The 20,590-nt window shown below is 48.2% G+C and overlaps 1 protein-coding gene across 1 annotated transcript in view; it reads left to right on the forward strand.

Annotated features, from left to right (window-relative positions):
- Positions 1-702: 702 nt before the first annotated feature.
- LOC138297181 (uncharacterized) overlaps positions 703-20,590 on the forward strand; it is a 308,108-nt gene continuing 288,220 nt past the window's right edge. The window contains exons 1-2 of the mRNA XM_069236676.1: positions 703-1,170; positions 11,862-12,704. Coding sequence (XP_069092777.1) covers positions 12,083-12,704 — 622 coding nt within the window. The 5' untranslated portion in view covers positions 703-1,170; positions 11,862-12,082. The remainder of the gene's footprint in view (positions 1,171-11,861; positions 12,705-20,590) is intronic.

Genomic DNA, 20,590 nt, shown 5'->3' on the forward strand with positions numbered 1-20,590 from the left:
TTAGCAGAGCCTCAGTGAGACAGTTAGGCACCACACAGGGAACATACACATGCACACCTATGAGCACTGGGGCCCTGTGTGACAGGGTCCCAGTGACACATACATATAGGCCACAAACCTATGAGCACTGGGGTCCTGACTAGCAGGATCCCAGTGACACATAACAACCATACTGAAAACATAGTGTTTTCACTATGAGCACTGAGGCCTGGCTATCAGGATCCCAGTGTGACAGCGAAAACAGTGACAAACACCCTGACATACACTCACAACCAGGCCAAAAGTGGGGGTAACAAGGCTAGAAAGAGGCTACTTTCTCACAGTGGTGTTTATGGGGTGGGGGCTCCTCGCCATCCACCGGATGTGACGTGGGTGGGATATTTGGCGTGACGTCACTGGGAGCGGCGACGGTGAAGGGCAGGTGGTAATCACTCCCCCCCCCCTCTCTGTTATTTGCGGGGCCCCTAGGGCCCCCCCGCTTCGGGGTCCGCGCGTGGTAACTGCCGCGGCCTCTCCGTGGCCGAGGGGCTGCGGTGGGGTCAGTCAGCCTACAAGTCCCAGGATGCACAGCGAGAGCCGCCGGTGGGTGCACGTGAGCCCTGAGGGGGGCAGGTAAGTGTTCTCGGAAAGTCACGCTCCACGACAGTTGAGCATCGTCCCGCCCTCGCCGGAAGTCCCCGGTTCTACTTCCGGGTCAGCACCGGCGGCGGCAGCACCAGCGGCTCCGGGCATTGTTCGAGGGAGGTCGGAGGTTCACCGCGGGCGGGGCCGGGGGGGGGCTATCCTGTCCGAGGGACAGATCCAGAGCGCCTGCTCCCGGGCTTCAGGGCGCTGTACGGTCCCAGGAAGAGATCCAGCGCCTGCTCCCGGGCTTCAGGGCGCTGTACGGTCCCAGGAAGAGATCCAGCGCCTGCTCCCGGGCTTCAGGGCGCTGTACGGTCCCAGGAAGAGATCCATCGCCTGCTCCCGGGCTTCAGGGCGCTGTACGGTCCCAGGAAGAGATCCAGCGCCTGCTCCCGGGCTTCAGGGCGCTGTAAGGTCCCAGGAAGAGATCCAGCGCCTGCTCCCGGGCTTCAGGGCGCTGTACGGTCCCAGGAAGAGATCCAGCGCCTGCTCCCGGGCTTCAGGGCGCTGCGGGACCCCAGGGCAGACCGCCCCCGCCGCCTCACGGTAAGGTTGCCACCTTTTTAAGAGAAGCGCCGGCCTTTTGTTGGTCATTTGAGAGCCTGCGAAGCGCCTTGACGCCACACTGCAGCGGGCTTTGAGCAGCCCTGACCCTTAGATGGGTAACGTGACTCCGCCGCCTCTGTTTACTCGCTGTGTCTGGAGGGATCGCTAACGTGGCCCGGACACACTAAACGTACTTTCTAGGTGTATTTGCTTTTTGAAATACCTACAGATGAGGGCTCAAAATGCTGGCTTTAGCAGTCCTGCCAAGTACCACGCATCAGGCGTTAGACTAACGCATTTCAGTGTGGGGTCCGCATCATCATAGTGAAATATATAATCTGGCGATGCAGCACCTCCTCGGCTGCCAGTGCAGCTTAGTGACCGTGACCCCTGTGGACATTGCGCCGTGCAGGCCGAGGGGCACCTCACCTGCTCGCAGCGCTAGCTGCTACTCTGCTACAGGGTAACACATAATGGTACCCGACCCAGCAGCACGACATTCAGCAGTCGGTGCCCAACGAGACAGTGTCAGCCAGGTGTGACAGACTGCGGAAGCTATGATGGTGCTACCGGCGGTGCTGGGCAGGTAGCGGGCAGCACGCCGGACCGGGGCACCTCTCAGTCAGATACTGATTTTTATTGAGCTTATTTCTTTTTCAAACAATACAGCCTGTGACCCACAGGTGAAGCTGCTCTAGAGTGACACCCACAGGTGAAATTTCTCTCGAGAGATACCTACAGGTGAAGCTGATCCACAGAGGTACCCACAGGTAAAGCTGCTTTAGAGAGATACCCACAGATAAAGCTGCTTTAGAGAGATACCCACAGATAAAGCTGCTTTAGAGAGATACCCACAGATAAAGCTGATCGAGAGAGGTACCCACAGGTGAAGCTGCTCTAGAGGGCTACCCATAGGTAAAGCTGATCAACTGAGGTACCCACAGGTGAAGCTGATCAAGAGAGGTACCCACAGGTAAAGCTGCACTATAGAGATACCCACAGTTAGAGCCGATCGAGAGAGATACCCACGGGTGAAGCTGCTCTAGAGGGCCACCCACGGGTGAAGCTGCTCTAGAGGGCCACCCACAGGTGAAGCTGCTGTAGAGAAGTGCCCACAGCTAAAGCTGCTCTAGAGAGATACCCACAGGTGAAGCTGCTCTAGAGGGCTACCCACAGGTGAAGCTGCTCTAGAGGGCTACCCACAGTTAAAGCTGATTGCGAGAAATACCCACAAGTGAAGCTGCTCTAGACGGCTACCCACAGGTGAACCTCAACTAGAGAGGTGCCCACAGGTAAACCTGACTTAGAGAGGTACCCACAGGTGAAGTTGATCTAGAGGTACCCACAGGTGAAGTTGATCTAGAGGTACCCGCAGGCGAAGCTGCTCTAGAAAGGTATCTGCAGTTGAAGCTGCCTTATAGAGGTACCCACAGTTGAAGCTGCCTTATAGAGGTACCCACAGTTGAAGCTGCCTTATAGAGATACCCGCAGTTGAAGCTGCTCTAGAGGGGCACCCGCAGTTGAAGCTGCTCTAGAGAGGCACCCGCAGTTGAAGCTGCTCTAGAGCAGTACCCATAGGTGAATGTGTCCTAGAGAAGTAGCCACAGCTCAAGCGGCTCTAGAGGATACCCACAGGTAAAGCTGATCCAGAGAGATACCCACAGGTGAAGCTGATCAAGAGAGGTATCCACAGGTGAAGCTTCCCTGGAGAGGCACCAACAGGTGACACTGCCCTAGAGTTGCCCACATGTGAAGCTGCCATATAGAGATACCAACAGATGAAGCTGCCCTAGAGAGGAACCCACAGGTGAAGATGCCATAGAAAGGTGCCCACAGATGAAGCTGCCCTAGAGCAGTACCCACAGGTGAGGCTGATCCACAGAGGTACTCACAAGTGAAGCTTCTATCGAGAGGTGCCCACAGGTGAAGCTGGTCCAGAGAGGTGCCCACAGGTGAAGCTGGTCCAGAGAGGTGCCCACAGGTGAAGCTGGTCCAGAGAGGTGCCCACAGGTGAAGCTGGTTCAGAGAGGTAGCCACAGGTAAAGCTGCCCTGGAGAGGCACCTACATGTGGCACTGCCCTAGAGAGTTGCCCACAGGTGAAGCTGCCATATAGAGGTACCAACAGGTGAAGCTGTCCTAGAGCAGTACCCACAGGTGAGGCTGATTCACAGAGGTACTCACAAATGGAGCTGCTTTAGAGAGATACCCACAGATTAAGCTGATCGAGAGAGGTACTCATGGGTGAAGCTTCTCTAGAGAGTTGCCCACGGGTAAAGCTGATCGAGAGAGGTACTCGCGGGTGAAGCTTCTCTAGAGAGTTGCCCACAGGTAAAGCTTATCCAGAGAGGTATCCACAGGTGAAGCTGCCCTAGAGCAGTACCCACAGGTGAGGCTGATCCACAGAGGTACCCACAGGTGAAGCTTCTCTAGAGAGGCACCCACAGGTGAAGCTTCTATCGAGAGGCACCCACAGGTGAAGCTTCTATCGAGAGGCGCCCACAGGTGAAGCTTCTATCGAGAGGCGCCCACAGGTGAAGCTTCTATCGAGAGGTGCCCACAGGTGAAGCTTCTATCGAGAGGTGCCCACAGGTGAAGCTTCTATCGAGAGGTGCCCACAGGTGAAGCTGATCCAGAGAGGTGCCCACAGGTGAAGCTGATCCAGAGAGGTGCCCACAGGTGAAGCTGATCCAGAGAGGTATCCACAGGTGAAGCTGCCCTAGAGAGGCACCTACAGGTGACACTGCCCTAGAAAGTTGCCCACAGGTGAAGCTGCCATATAGAGGTACCCATAGGTAAAGCTGATCAAGAGAGGTACCCACAGGTAAGGTTGATCCACAGAGGTGCCCTCAGGTGAAGCTGCTTTAGAGAGGAACCCACAGGTAAAGCTGATCCAGAGGGGTGCCCACAGGTGAAGCGGCTCTAGAAAAGTATGCAAAGCAGTGGTGTTATGTAAAACAATGTGGTCCCCTTTGCTGAATGTAATGAGGGGCCACATAGTCTCCAATATCTATTTCACAGATATCCATTGGTTTTGGGAAGAATGGGGGCCCCTACAGTGACTTCCGGGGCTGCGTGACACCCCTGTGCAAAGGTGAATCTGCTCTAGAAAGCTTTTTGTACAGCAGACATTCTGAACTCACATATTTGAAGATGCTCTCATATCCTATAATAACAAAAAAGACTCGGTAAAATAAAAAAAAATCTTTAAACCACATAATTTGAGGCCAGCGTATGAGTCCAGTGCATTTCCGTTGCATAGATTTGATTATTAAAGTCACTAGACCTGCAGGCCTGGTAACATTTTAATGATTTTTCGAGGCCCATGTCAGAATTACTTCTTTTGACGGATTGAACCCTTCCTTTTAAATAATAATAAGTCACCCCTTAGTAAGCCTTTTTACCCATAGGGCAGGATACATGTTATTAAAAGAAGAACATGCAAAAGGTTAATTCCAAACATTTCTCTACAGTAAAAAGACTCTAAAACCTATTTTTACTGTAGTAGAGGTTGTATACACTATTAGGTTTGATAAATATTATCTTCTGCTAGGAAAGTCTGCACTTTTCATTTTTGAACTTTTGGAAATATTTATTACAAGGTCAATTCACTGTTGAAGTTGAATTTGTAAAAAAAAAAAAAAACATATTATGGGAAAGGGACTCTTAGAAAGTTACCTTTTCCCTGCTTGAAATTGCTGTAAGCTATATCTGCATTTTGCTCTCCCACTTCTCTGTCAGTAATTTGTTTTTGAATAGGTGTTAATAAGGTGTGAACTTGCTCATAGGAGCAAACAATAGGCTGTCCTGAATGCACAGAGATGGCCCACCTGAACCTCAAGGAACATGCAGGGTGAGGCTGTGATGATACTTTTTAGGTCTTACCTGCAGACGATGAATGTGATGTCGCTGCAAGGTGTACTGTTTACAGTAAAGTCATTGGAGCCCACCCAGTGCTTACCATTCGTTGTCACTCTTCTTTGCTGTTTCCTAAGTGGCCAGCCTGTGCCAGGCGCCACTTTCTGTTTCTTCTGTGGAGCATGGACCAAGTACAGATCGCTTTCTCTTGATTAGTGTTCATCCGCTGTTCATACTGTTATTGAGGTACTATTTCATCTTTCCCTCCCATTCCTCCTTATCTCTTATACGTCTTTCCTTTTCCTCCCACCCTTTCTGTGTGTTTTATCATTCATTTTACAGAATTTAGCTACCTTTCATAAAACGATTTGTAATCCTGCCTGCTTTTGTCTTTTCACATACTTGCTGCTAAGGCCGCACTCTATCCTGAAACCTGTATGGTGCTTCATTAATCGGCAGATGCTAGTGAAATGTGACCAGGGTAGTACAGTATAAACAGGAGAGAGAGAGGGGGGGTGACAGATCTGTCACCACACAATTCCACTTCACCCTACACATTTCCACATCACACAGTGCAACTCAGTTCCACTCCACTCAATTCCAATCCATTCCACTCCACACAGTGTCACACATTCCCTTTCATGCCGCACAGTGCTGCTCCAACCACACAGTGCCACTCCACGCACACAATGCCACTTCACGCTTCTCAGTGCCACTCCACACAGGGCGAAACAATTTCAAATAACTCCATACGTTGCCACAAAATTCCACTCCACACAGTGTCACAAATGTCACTCCACGTCACGGAATGCCACTCCACACACTGCGATGCAATTCCACTTCACACAATGCCACATAACTCCACTCCACGCCACACAGTTCCACTCCACGCCCACAATTCTACTCCGTACCATACAATTCCATCCACCCCACACAATTCCCTTCCACACAATTCCACACCACACAATACCACCCCATGCCACACAATGCCACTGCAGTTGAGGAGGAAAGGGTGCCAAAACATTTTGTTTATCCAGCTGTCTGGTTGGAGAAAACTAACCTTATGATTAATTAAGCCTCTAATTAAGCCTTCAATTACATCATGTATAACGGTAATATTGAGTGGTCCTACATCGGCTCATCTTCACCAACCAGATATCGTGATGCAGCGTAATACTCTTTGATGTCCTCCAGTGAAGCATCAGTGCTTGTGCCTAAGCAGTGAAAATAAGAAAAACACATACATGAGCTACAGCTCTGAATCAGGTTTTTCAGTTGTTATGCTGCCAGTTCTCTCATAGTGCCTTCTTGAGGCCACATAGACACCATGTGTTGGCATGAACAGAAGGCGGAAGGACCCGCAGCCCTGCCTGGTGCTGCAACCGATGCAGAAGGGGTCTGATAGGGCCACGTTGATTCTCACTCTCGCCACAGGCTTTGCTTATAAACCTGATATAAAAATGGATGAACCCTGAATGCCAGCCTTGATCAGCACCGAATAGGAAGTTCTCCAAAACCTTTGTGAAGGCCTTTTCTGCGTTCGGTGCTGACTGATGCAGATCTCTTTATTACTTTTGTTTTCTCTGTGGCATGGTGCACGATGTAGTACTTGTGGTACGATCTAATCCATCCAGCTCCCTAGATGTTAATTGTTTTTATTGGTAAATAATTGTTGGGAAACAAGTTTCCTTATGCTCTTTATGAACTCCTACTATCATAGCTTCAGCAAACATCCTTGGACATCACCTGATTTCAAAAATTATTTGTCCCGTCTACTAATTCTGATTAGGAGTGCACTCCACCCTTCCACCTTACTAGATCCTCCTCCCCATTGGGCCACCCTTTCCCTGCCTCGATCCGCATGAATACTTCGGATTCCTGCTGCAACCAGCCCTTCTCTGCACTCTGTGTGCAGCTGTGCTGACCGGCCGAAGAATCCCTACCAGTCCTGTGCCGATGAGAAAACCCCATCCCTGGCTTGGTAGATTTGGAGTCCATACTCCTTAACATCATGGACAAAGCTGTAACCTTTCCAATGGATACAACTAGACTTCCTAACTAGAGAAATCAGTGTGCTATTCTCAGAGGTGAAACTCAAAAACCTCACAACTTTAAATATCAAAAAGCTGTTTAGGGCTCCGACTAATCACTGCCAGTGAGTTAACAATCTCAACTGACCATGGACAGCTCCATCCTTGGAGTAATAAGAAAACTTCCTGGAGAGATCTTGTGATTTTTCACAACAGGACATTGTCTCAAAAGTAGAAGACTACAATTCTACCAACCGCAACCTCCAGGACCTAAGCACTCACAACATCTCTGTCCTAGAAGGCAATAGGCTACAGATACCTTCCGAATTGTCCTCTCAACCTGGGAAATCCATGCATCATGGGGGTTTTCCCAATGGAGGAATGACAAACATCCAAGAAAAGTGCATCACTGTAGAGATGTTCTGCACTTGAATGCCTGAGAGTATCTCCGCACATTCAAAGCCCTCCAATATTCACATCATTTATTATCTTTCAGGGTAAAACCAAACCTTCATAGAAAAACTACTTCTGGTTCCTGTCACTGAACAATCCCTTTCTTTCTCCAACAACCTCAACCTCTTTGAGACATTTTGAATCCCCACTGGTGTAATCCAAAGAACAGTAAGGAAGCCCAACTGAATCCCTCTTAAAGAGTAACTCTGTAACACAACTCTTCTCAAGCCCGGCCCTTATGATGGGTTCTGTTCTTCACGTACTGATTGCTACGGAAAGGGCCATTTCGATTGACTCATGGTCTCCAGTGACTGGTTGAACCACTTCTTTATTCTCTTCCACCTCACATTTAAAACAACTACTTTGAGGGCCAATGCTTTAAACTGAAGTTGAATCAGGCACACAAGAAAGGTGAACTCGGGGAGCTAGCTTCTACAATTAGAACATGTTTGCAAGCCTCTTCCGACTTGCTAACTGCTTGTGAGATGACCAATGTCTAACAATGAAGCTCGAGACAACAATTCAAGATCTCTGCGTTGTGGTGCAATGAAACCCTAAGGAAAGGGAGAAGAGACAGCCTAGATTGAGTGAACAGAGGAGCAGATAAAATCCATTACCCTTGATCCTATCGCTGCTCTGCTTAGAAAGAGGATGATATAAAGCTAGTATTTTTTAGGCTAAAGGTGTTCACTTCTAGATTTATCTGAACAGATCAACCCCATGTTGGCATCCATGGACACCTTCTCCAAAGAAAGATGCAAGAAGCTATTGGATTTTTTTTCACTGAGAACATTAAACAAATAAAACTGTTGTTAGTGACGGTCCTAGTTGACCCCTTCGTCCTCCAACATCTCTTTAATGTCGAAAAGCAATGCAGTCTGAAGTAAGTTCAGAAAACACAAACGTGATTACAAAACAAACCGCTTATGTAGCAGACCCTGATTCTCTCTTGAGCAATTAAAGAGCTCAGCTTGGTATCTCCTCTTACTGGACGCAGCCTATGAGCTTCTCTTTGGCCCAAGTAGCTGTCGGGGGTAGGAGGGGCGGGAGGAGGAAGAGGTTGTCTGAAAAGATTAGGTTGTTGGTTGACCGGGGGGATGAGGCCTAGTCAAGCAGCATCCACAATCCTTGTCAGGGAGAGGCACAAGCCAATGCTAAATTGACTGTGCTCAACCCTCTGGCAGCTTGGCACAGAGCAGTCAGGCCCACCTTAGAGACAACACTTCAAACAGTAGCACAGTGAAAACACCACATAAAAAAGGACCCCAGGCTAAATTAGAAAAGTAGTACTTACTTTCGTAAATAAGACAAGACCGCAACAACAAAAATCTGATCAGCAGAACCAGAGAGATTTTAGTGAAAATAGCACCAAAAAGCATGAAGTGCTGAGTGTGGATATCTGGTCGCGCCTGACCAAGACCAAATCATAAGTTAAGGCTGACTGTGATAGAGCGCGGGTCGGCAATATGGACCTAGTCAGGCCTGCTGAACAAAGTACCATAAATCCTGGTTTGCGGAGCAGTGCAAAGATCAGTGTTAAAGACGTATCGCACAGAGGAAGCAATGCGTCAGCTCTGGCTCTGCGCTGTGTAGTCATCAAGGATCCAGTCGACCAAACTCGTGATGCGGTGTGCAGTGTTGTGGATGCAGCGCACAGTCGGTTTCGAGGGGCTGTGATGCAGAGTCCGGTGACAATGATTTCGGCTGCCCTTGATGAGGGGCGTGAGGGACTGTGCTGAGAATGCATTGCACAGTGGTGGTTCCGATGGATTACAGCAGGTTTTTTCACTGGGTCCAATCCACATAGCAGTGGATATGTGTCGGTTCCGCTTAAGGTTGCACCACACAGCAGAGGAGATGCGTCAGTTCTGCTGGATCCACAGAGGTTGGCAGATCATTTTATGCCCATTTCCAAGGATCCAGTACCAAGGTGGTACTACTTGACAGGGTAGACTCACTGGTGGCATAGTCGAGGTATAGGGTTTTGGAAGCCTTTTGTGTCCCTGGCGCTTCAGATAAGGCCAGCCTGCTAGCCCTTGGAGTCACTCTGGGTTCTGAGTTCGAGATGCAGGTGCAGTCCTTCTCGCCTAGGCAAGAGGGCAGCAGATCAACACAGAAGGGCAGCAGTTCTTTAGACCAGCCAAGTGACAGTCCTTTCAGCAGCACAGCAGTCCTTCTTCCCAACAGGCCCAGAAGTGTATTGACGTGTTGGTGTCTGAGGTCCAGTATTGACAGCCAGCTATGATTTTGAAGTGGAGAGAAGCTTTTAGAGGCACACCTTTGAAGTGCATAGGTGTCCAGTTCTCCTGGCCCTGACTTCAGACTAACTACAAGGGGTAAGCAGGTCTTTGTGTGGAGAAAAGACACAGCCTATTCAAGTGTAAGGGGGCTGGGTCCAGCTTTTCCCTCTCATCTTGCCAGTGGTGGCCCATTCAGTCACACTTAGACTTCCCATTGTGTGTGGCTGTCTAGGAGGAATACACAAAGCCCAACTGTCCCCCACGCTCAGACACAGAGACAGGCTGCAGGCACCAAATGGCCAAAGCAAGAAAATGACAACTTTCTAAAAGCTGCATTTTCAGAATTGTATTTTAAAATCCAGTTTCACCATAAGTTAGAATTTGTAATTGTGATTCTAGAGATGCCAAACATGAACTGGTCACCTGTTCTATTTGGAAATTACACTTGGAAAATGCAATATGGTAACTCCAATGTTGTCCAATGGGATAGGTAGGCCTTGCAGTAGTGAAAACTAATCTGAGCATTTTTCACTACTAGGACATATAAAACTTAAAAGTACAAGTCCTACCTTTGACACACATTGCACCCTGCCCTCTGAGCTGTCCAGGGTCTTTCATAGGTGTGCCTTATATGTATCAATAAATGGAAGGTTTGGATCTGGCAGAAGCTTTACTTTGCCAGGTTGAAATGGTAGTTTAAAACTGCACACGCAGGCTGCAAAGGCAGGCCTGAGGCATGTTTAAAGTGGCTACTTGAGTAGGTGGCATATTCAGTCCTCCAGACCCAGCAGTAGCAATTAATTTACATGCCCTGGGTCACAGGTAATGCCACTTTACTAGGGATTTAGACGTAAATTAAATGTGGCAGTAGGGTAAAAGCCAATCTAACATGTTTTAAGGAGAGAGCACAAGCACTGGTTAGCATTGCTAAAGCGTGCAGAGGTCTAAGGCCAGCAGAAACAAAGTCCGCAAAACGGGCCATGTGAAGACAAGAAGTTAGGGAAGAACCACGCAAAGAATGCAGAGGTCTAACACCATCTCCACGTGGCCTACACACTGGTGTATCAAAAACTTTAATTTCAAGAAATATCCTATTGCTAATTCAAATTCTTTCAACCACTTCAAGCTGAATCCATGTAATACAAAATTCCTCCTAATCTTCCCTCACTACCACTTTCACCCCCCCCTCCCAAAGCCCCGGGGCTGGTTAGCTTTACTAACTACCATCAGTCGTGATCCCAAATCATTGAATTCTTCAAGTCTCTCAGGATCAACCTCAAGAGGAGCCTGGATCTTTAATCGTACCTAAATACGTTTAGATGTTACAAGCATTTGAAATGTGCATTAATTACTCAGAAACCTTGCATCAGGGCACCTCGAAATAGCTGGCTCAAAAACCCACGCAGTGTGGGCAATGCACTCCTTGCTCAGTGCTAACTTGTGTCTTTTAGATCCACCCAGGTTCAAGAAACAGGATCCTTCTCATGCAGCACATCTTAAATACAGAACTTTATCCCCCCACTAGGAGAGTCGCACCAGCCCCTAAAAGTCCTTTTGATCTAGAAATACCACAGTAAGAAGCTCCCTTCCACACTATTGTGCATTCGTCCATGTACGCAGCCTGCTTGTCGTTACTCTTAGGGCAGGGCGTGTTCTGTCCCTGACGCCAATAGTCGTGCTTCACATGTTTACTGTGTGATGTTTGTAACTTGAAAGAAGTACATGTATACCCTCGGGTGTAGTTGAAACTATATATAAGTGCTTGAATAAATAAGTGAACAGCTTGTTGGAGGAGGAAGTTTGGTGACTGGTGCAGAGAACGGCAGGGACACCATCATGAAACATGTATGGCAAAGATAATACATCTGGTGTTGTTTGCCAGTCCTTTATCTTTTTCAACGGTTTTTGTTTTCTCATGTGTTTTGTAAGATACTCTTGTTTGGAGAGCAGCTGGGCCCTCGCCAATGTATACAAATTCACAGCTGACCATGTGATGCTTTCATTAAAGAATGTGATGGGTCCCTGGCATGAGCGCATGAAAGGAATGATTCAGAAGCAGAGTTCCCACAAGAATATATCATTGCGTCTAACACAGTGCAATTATTGTTCCAGGTGCTGCTTGCTGTCTCGCCTTGTGAAGAAGAGGTGCTTTTCCTGAAGACTGGGATGGAAAGCCTGTGTGCAGTCCTGTGAGCCGGTGCTGTGTAGACTCTGTTCTGAGTTAGATGGGACTTTCTACTATAACCTTGACACACCTGCCCTTGCCTCCGTTGTCCCCACAGCATCAGCATCTTCAGTCCTGTGCAGACGCATGAGAAGCTGTTACTGTGACCATGGACCAGCTGGTAACAGAAGGTCAACCCCATGGAGAGCTCTTAGGGCAGCCTGCGACGCCGAGCCCAGGCCTCCCTATCTTAAAGATGGAGCCTGGCGACGACTTGGAAGCATTTCTGCTGGAGTACGAATGTGCTGCGGAGAGCTCTCGGCTGCCCAAAGACCACTGGGTCACTCAACTGCTCCCATTACTTTCTGGCGAGGCGAGGGACATATGCCAACGTTTGCCGCCTGGCATCACCAGTGACTATGACTCTCTCAAGGATGCCGTCCTGAGTCGGATGGGTGTGACGGAGGAGGGATGCCGTAATAAGTTCCGCAGCATCACGTTCGCCACTGGAGTCAAACCTCGAGCGGTGGCCACTCAGCTGCGAGACTGGGGCAAGCGGTGGCTGAAGCCCGAGAGCCGCAGCTCAATGGAGATCCTGGAGATTGTGGTTGTGGAGCAGTTTATCGACATCCTGCCCGAAGGGGCCATGAAGTGGCTGCGCCATCACCAGGTGCAGTCCCTGGAGCAGGCGGTGCAGCTGATCGAGGGCTACCTGCCCGGCGAGGACTTCACAGTGGAGCCGGAGGAGAGCTCGAAGCCTGTCAAGCAGGAGGAGCAGCGCCTGACCCCAGGTACTCGTTCACTTCTGTGCTGGATCCGCATAGCGCCCACCCTGCGCATAGGAGGAGAGTGGCAGCAGTGTGGAGTGTAAGAGAGTTAAGAGAACACTTGCTGTGAGTTTTCAGGCTTCCTTCAGGCACAGAGCAGGTCCTTTCCATCAGTGTGTCCGGATTTGAGGCGCTTGGTAGGATAAGACCGGATCAACACTTTGAAACTCATGTGTTTTGTGTGTGAAGTAGGAGATTCTTGCCTGTAGTGGATCTACCTCCTCCTGAGCTGTCTCTTACTTTTTAGTTAACTGAGGAGTGTAAGATGTACAACTTGTGTATAACGCATGGCATTTTGAATCTGGACATTGCTGCAGAAACACGCGTCTAAGCACAGTTGGGAATGAGGCACTGACCAGCTCAACCAAAAAGGGAGCAAAGCATTTGAAGATAAATAAACTTGTATATTTTGTTTATATCTTACACTGAAAAATATACCTAATAACAAGTTAGGAAGGCACCTGGAGAACTGTTCTTATAAGTGGGTCAATTTATGATGGTGTCCAAGTATTATAATCCATCACGTAATAGATATTAATTCTATTCTCTACGAGTACTACTGTCCATCCTGGGTGAGTTGGTGACTGCTGGGCAGTTGCCTCTCAGTCCTTTTCTTGGGCTCCTAGAGGAGTTGCTTTTTGCTGGGCAGCAGCCCCTCTGAATACAGTTGTCCCATCCTGGGAGAGCCAGTGGTTGCTGGGCAGTAGCCTCTATGAGTACTACTGTCCGTCCTGGGTGAGTTGGTGACTGCTGGGCTGTAGCCTCTCTGAGTACCGTTATCCCATCCTTGGAGAGTCAGTGGCTGCTGGGCAGTATCCTCTGAGTCCTTTTCTTGAGCTCCTGGATAGTCTGTGATTGCTGGGCAGTAGCCTCTCTGTACTTTTATTCCATCTTGGGAGAGCCGGCTCAGTCATTGCTGGGCAGTAGCCTCTGTGACTTCTGTTGTTGCAGAACGATCAGTGCTAGTTCACTCAAGTTAGATAATCTTGTCTTTTTCCTGCTTAACTTGAACAGTAAACAAACTCATTCTCCAGCCAGTTTTATATCTGTGAGTAGATTGCGAGTTTTGTTAACAGGTAAATACAAATAAAGCTCAGAATGATGGCCTAGGTAGGTGCTAGCAGCTTCTGGCCGAGATATGAGTCCAGGGTTATATACCTGTGGACCAGTGGTATTCTAATGGCTGCCCCTGGGTGACCTCAGAAGACTTTAGACCTCACAGATTTCACTCCTGTGTTTACAGAGTCTCAGCAGTCAGGTAGGTGTCAGAGAAGGAGTTAAAATGGAGCAGGTTTACTGATGTGTCAAGCCCTCGTTATCACTGCATCTGCCTCGGGGAGTAACACTGGGTAGGGAAGTGGCCTGAAACACCAGCAGCCGATCTTTAGGTTACAAATGGCCAAAACCCTCTGTGGCCAAAACCCAGCGCCCAAACAAGACACTGCCCATTCTAGTTGCGTAAATGGAGGTTTAGGGGCCAAGATTCTGTGTTCAGTTCCAGTGACCACCAGCCTTCCCGGAGCTGGTGTCCTGTGTGGCCAGTGCTTGAGTTGAGGACCCAGGTGGTCTCAATAGTGCCATGTACAGTAGAGGACCAACCACACTGCAGATCTCCCTGATGTACCACACTGAGTGGCCTGACCACACACAAGGTGGTTGTGGAGCCAAACATCAAGCCCCCTGGATTCTTCTAGTCTAGTGCGGTGCTCCCCAAACTGTGGCAGTGGGTCGTGAGCTGATTTTCGGTAGTTCGCAAAGTCTAAACAATAAATAAAGGTGCCTTTAAATGTTGTCACATTTGACAGTGATTCAAAGACAGAGGTCAAAAGTCAGGCTGCCTATTCTTTTAGCATGGAGAATGGTGTTTACTTCTCTTTCTCTGACTTCAAAGTGAGAGGAGCTTTAAAAGTGAATTATGTGACCATGTAGCACGTTGTTTTTTTGCAAATCACAACAAAATGTGTAAATAACTGTAAATGTACAAAAGGAGAAAGCAGAAAGGAAGACTTTGTTGTAATTCTGATGTGTGTGGGAAACTGAGGTTTTAATGGGACCAAAACCGATCAAGGCACTTATTTGGTGACGCACAAGTTATAAATATTCAGAGAAAACACAATTTCCACACATTCGCGTTTGTGTTCAAGAGAGTTTTATCAGTAAAATTTTATGTCTAAGCAAATTTAGTGCCGTTTCAATGGAATGGCAGTGGCTGCCACGCAATCCTTTAGTTACGTTTAAAAAGCCCCCGTCGGGTCAGTCAAGGGTAGGTGAGTTGCACATTTTATTGCTCTAAAAAGTGAGTTGTGGTTTTAAAAAATTGTGAAACTGCTGGTGTAGTGGTAAAGAACGCGGAAGTCTCCGCCCCATGGGGCTGGGGGGGCTCCTCCATAGAATCATAGAATGGATTGGGAAGCTCGCCCACCTTAAGCGCTAAGGGCCTGATCTAGAGTTTGGCAGATGGGATCATCCTGTCACAAACATGACGGATATCCCGTCGGCCGTATTACGGTCCTATGATAGCCTATGGAGATTGCAAAGCGGCAGACGGGATATCCGTCACATTCGTGACAGAGTAACCCATCCGCCAAACTCTAAATCGGGCCCGAAGGCGAATGTTCTACGTCAAAGTAGTGGCCGTCCTGCGTGTGCCTTTTGTTTCTATAATACTTGAGCTGATTGAGGCTCCTTGAGGCTCTGAATGGATGCATGAGGCATTTATCGCGCCTTCTCTGAAGGGAGAGTATGCCGTTTCTTCTCCCCATTCCCCGGTTCATGTCTCCGCGCGCACTGGGGTTCAGGGTACTCTATGCTGCTTACCCATGCTTTGGAAATGTTTTCTTTACACATTTTTAAAGATGTTCTTTTCCACCCATTTATTTATTTGTAGAGGTTGAGTTTATTTGCAGCTCAGAAACAATATGATGACATCACTACTATGTCCTTAAGGTTAAGAAGTGACACTCATTTTGAACATTTACGTACACAACAATGTTGGTTCACTCTCTATATGAAGATAGTCTGGCACTATCGCGTGCATAATTTCTGAAACATGGATTGCTGTGTCTATGATTATATGTAAATAAACATCTGGAAAATGAAACTCACTATGTGATTACCAAGGATGTGGGGTTCTGACCCAAGTGAGCCCACTCATGTTGCACAAGTCACTTAACTGCACAGTTTTGGTTTTATTCACAGCCTAAGGCAAAGTCTATAGAAGTTGGGGGATAAAACCCTTATCAGTGGACATGGAAGAAAAAATAAACATTGCAAAGCCGGACTCAAGAAATTACATAATGACCATCGTTTCTCGACTGCAGTCTATTGAATGATAAACGGAGAACAGCGTGTATGGTGCTTTGATCCAGATTCACTCAGAAAGAATTGATATCTTTACATTGTTAGGATGCTATGGATAGTTGGAGGATCTGTAATAAAAAGCAAGCATTATTTTAAAGGGCATCACTGCATACCTTCTTCTCCACTTTGATACCTCCTGCTCCCTCCTGGACCCCGGCTGGTTCCTCCAGGCCGCTGCTGCCACTGCACTGCAGCAGGCTCGCCACCGCTGCTGTTGGGAGGGCTGTGGAGGAGCTCGTCTCATGTCTCCCTGCTGCCTTGCTGGGTCCATCCAGCCACTCCATCCTGACCTTTCTTCAGGACCTTGTGTTCCCGGCTTCTAGCAGCCCTTCAGCTGCATGTTGCCTGCCTGACCTCCGCCAAGGTTAGAAGAAACTCCCTATACTGCAAAGGGATGACCAATCTCCTGGCAGCTCCAGGTTTAGGGTCCCTTGATTCAGTATACAGGAGGTTGTCTTCCCAATACTCATTATGGCTATCACTGACATCCCCATTCTGCTGCTTGACAGCTTGCTGTCTCAAACCCTCTAGTGTGGGACAGGTCTGCTGTGCCACTCTCTGCTCTTCCCTAGCAGGCCCCCTGCACCCAAAAGCTCAGCAGTGTCTCCTGCCAGCTCCTCTGGTGTAGGTTCTGTACAGGGAGAGGAATTCTCTTCCTCAAAAGGGGAATCTTCTGGTGAGGGAGGGATAGTGGGCAAGGATTTACCCTTCCTACCCCTGGCTTTTGGGAGCACTTGATCCATTGTTCCAGGATCCAAGCTTCCCTGTCCTCTTTGCTTCTGGGCCTGAGCCCTGGTTAAAGCAACAATATGCCCTGGAATGCCCAGCATTGCTGCATGAGCCTCCAACTCCACTTCTGCCCAAGCTGGTGTTTCCAAATCATTAACTAGTAAACAATCTAGAGGTAAATCAGTGGCTACCACAACTTTTTTTCGACCAGTAACCCCCCCCCCCCCCCCCCCCCCACACCCCCAGTTGAGATTGACAACAGCCATGGGGTGGCTAAGTGTGTTATTGTGAGCATCAGTTACTTGGTACTGCTGATCAAGTAGGTGTTGTTCAGGGTGGACCAGTTTCTCAGTCACCATAGTTACACTGGCTCCTGTGTCCCTGTAGGCCTGAACCTCAACACCATTGATTAGGGGTAGTTGCTTGTACTAACCAATATTAAGGGGACAAGCATCCAAGGTGGCAAAGTCAATACCACCATCAGAGACAAACGTAGCCTCTGTGGTCTCCTTAACAAGACCAACCCCAACTAAATTACCAAAAGTGAGCCCAGCTACCCCCTTGGATTGGCTATTAGTAGGTTTGCTCCCACCACCACTGCTATTACTAGGGGCACTAGGTGTAGCAGTAGGGGTTGTGGTAGTGGGAGGCTTGGTGTTTGTCTTTTGGCAGGTGGAATCGCTTGCCCAATGGCCTTTACTTTTACATAAATAACACCATGGGTTCTTTTGATTGTTGGAAGAGGATTTGGACCCACCACCCCCAGAGGATTTTTGTGGGCCTGATGAAGACTCTGAATGTTTTTTATCTTTGTCCCCACCCTTGTCAGGAGACTTACCATCCTTCTTCTTGCCATCCTTGTCACCCCCTGTATGACATTTTCTGTTCACTCTTGTTCTGACCCATTTGTCTGCCTTGTTTCCCAATTCTTGGGGAGAGGTCAGATCTGAGTCTACCAAGTACTGGTGCAACAAATCAGACACACAATTTTTGAAAATATGCTCTCTCAGGATTAGATTATACAGGCTTTCATAGTCCGTCATCTCACTGCCATGTAACCATCCCTCCAAGGCCTTCACTGAACAGTCTACAAACTCTGTCCAGTCTTGAGAGGACTATTTTCTGGTATCTCTGAACTTTATCCAATATTGTTCAGTGGTTAAGCCAAATCCATCTAAGAGTGCATCCTTCAAAACTTTGTAGTTGTTAGCATCACTTTCTCTGACAGTAAGGAGCCTATCCCTACCCTTTCCAGTAAAAGATAGCCACAAGTTAGCAGCCCACTGACTTTGAGGGACCAACTGTACCATACAGGCCCTCTCAAGTGCAGCAAACCACTTGTTAATGTCATCCCCCTCCTTGTAAGGTACTATCTTATGCAGGTTTCTGGAATTTTGTTCTCTAACAGGATTACTATAAAAAACAATGCTGCTGCTGCCACCATGGGGAACTAACCCCAACCTCTGCCTTTCCCTTTCCACATCAAGAGATTCCCTGTCTAAGGCCAGCTGCTGCTGTTTAAGATTCAGCCTGGCCTCTTCCAACCTCAGCTTTGTGAGTTCCCTTTCCATTAAGTTATCCTCAGGGTGGGAGGCTTGGGAAGTGTGAGATACAGAGGAAATGTTTGAATTGGCAAAGGTGGACCTGTCCCTAACTGGCTGGACTCTAGTTACGTGGCTTTTTGGAGTGAAAGGTGCCCTACTGATGTGACCCCCTCCCACTACCAGCTTCACTAGGTGGCCTGTTAGCTGACAGGGCTTTCGATGAACCCTCCCCAGAGTCCTCTGGGCCCTCCCCTGATTCTTGCTGGGTACCCCCCTCCTCTACCTCTCGATCCTGGGATGGGCCAGACTGGTTCTGGTCACTTTCTAGGAGAAGGCTAAGGAGAAGATCTTTGGTAGAGTTCTTACCAATGCTTAAACCTCTTTCTATGCAGAAACCCCTCAAACTTTTAAAGTTTAAACTACCATAGGTTGCCTGGACAACTGTGGGAGTGAGCTCTACTGCAGACATAGTTGTAAGGAAGAGTTTAAGACCGAGAGAAAAAAGTTTTAGAAACTTTTAGAGAAAAGAGAAAAACTTTTCAAAACTTTTGAAAACTGTTTAGAAACGTTTTAGAAAGTTTGTAGAAAGAAAGTTAAATTGCTTAGGTTAACTGTGTATATTTTTAAGTATTTGGTATATGTTTTTCTTCTGAAAAGCACCAATGACAAAGTGGTAAAGAAGTTACAAGTACTTATCCCACTGCTGCACCACCAATGTAAGAGGCTGGCCTGGCTTATAGTGGGTACCTGATGGTACTTGCACCTTGTGCCAGGTCCAGGTATCCCTTATTAGTAGATTGGTAGTGTTCTAGCAGCTTAGGCTGATAGAGGTAGCTATAGCAGAGCAGCTTAGGCTGAACTAGGAGACATGCAAAGCTCCTACTAAAGCACTATATCATAAGAATAACAATACTCAGTGTTACTAAAAATAAAGGTACTTTATTTTAGTGACAGTGTGCCAAAAATATCTCACAGGATATACTCCCTTAGGAGGTAAGTAAAATACACAAAATATACACACAAACCAAAATCAGGTAAGTAAACAGTTAGAAAAGTAGTACAAACACTGTAGATTGCAATAGTCCTAGGGGCAACACAAACCATATACTAAGAAAGTGGAATGCGAACCATGATTGGACCCCAGTCCTAGTGTAGGTTGTAGAGGGTCGCTGGGAGTGTAAGAAAACACTAAGGGTGTCCATGATACCCCACCCCAAGACCCTGAAAAATAGGAGTACATTTACCCTACTTCCCCAGAAACACACTAAAGTCGTGATAGGAGATTCTGCAAAGTCCACAACTGAATACAAAGCACTGAAGACGGATTCTTGGACCTGAGGGTCTGTAAAGGAAGGGGACCAAGTCCAAGAGTCACGCAAGTGTCCGGAAGGGTTGGAGCCCACTAAACCCCGGATGAAGGTGCAACATGGCTGCATCCGGGTGGAAGAAGCTGATGATTCTGCAACAGCGGAAGATGCAGGAACTTCTCCTTTGCACAGAAGATGTCCCACGGCGTGCTGGAGGATGCAGAGTTGTTTCTATGCAGAAAGACTGCAAACAAGCCTTGCTAGCTGCAAAGGTTGCGATTGGAGGAAAAGGGTGCTGCCCAGGCCCAGGAAGTCCAGGAGGTCTCCATTTGGAAGAGGAGACAGAGGGGGCGCTCAGCAACAAAGAGCGCCCACGCAGAAGCAGGCAGCAATCGCAGAAGTACTTGAACACAGGTTCAAGAAAACTGAGCACGGCGGTCGTCTCACCCCTACAAAAGAGGGTCCCACGAAGCAGGTGGTCAACTCAGCGAGTTGAGCAATGCAGGACGGAGTGCTGAGGACCTGGGCTGTGCTGTGCACGAAGAATTCCTTGCACAAGTGTGCAGAAGCCCTAGCAGCTGCAGTTCACGCAGTACACTGGATTACTGTCTGGCGTGGGGAGCAAAGGACTTGCCTCCACCAAATTTGGACAGATGAACCACTGGACTGTCGGGGGTCACTTGGATCCAGCTCCTGTGTTCCAGGGACCACACTCGTCGCAATGAGAGGGGACCCAGAGAACCGGTGAAGCAGAAGTTTGGTGCATGCGTTAGCAGGGGGAGCATTCTGCTGACCCACTGGAGATTTCTTCTTGGCTTCCAGTGCAGGGTGAAGGCAGATAGCCCCCAGGAAACAGTTGAAAAGGCCAGCAAAATTAGGCGCTACAATGTCACTGGTAGTCTTCTTGCTA

Source organism: Pleurodeles waltl, chromosome 5 (assembly GCF_031143425.1).
Source record: "Pleurodeles waltl isolate 20211129_DDA chromosome 5, aPleWal1.hap1.20221129, whole genome shotgun sequence".
NCBI classification, from domain to species: domain Eukaryota; kingdom Metazoa; phylum Chordata; class Amphibia; order Caudata; family Salamandridae; genus Pleurodeles; species Pleurodeles waltl.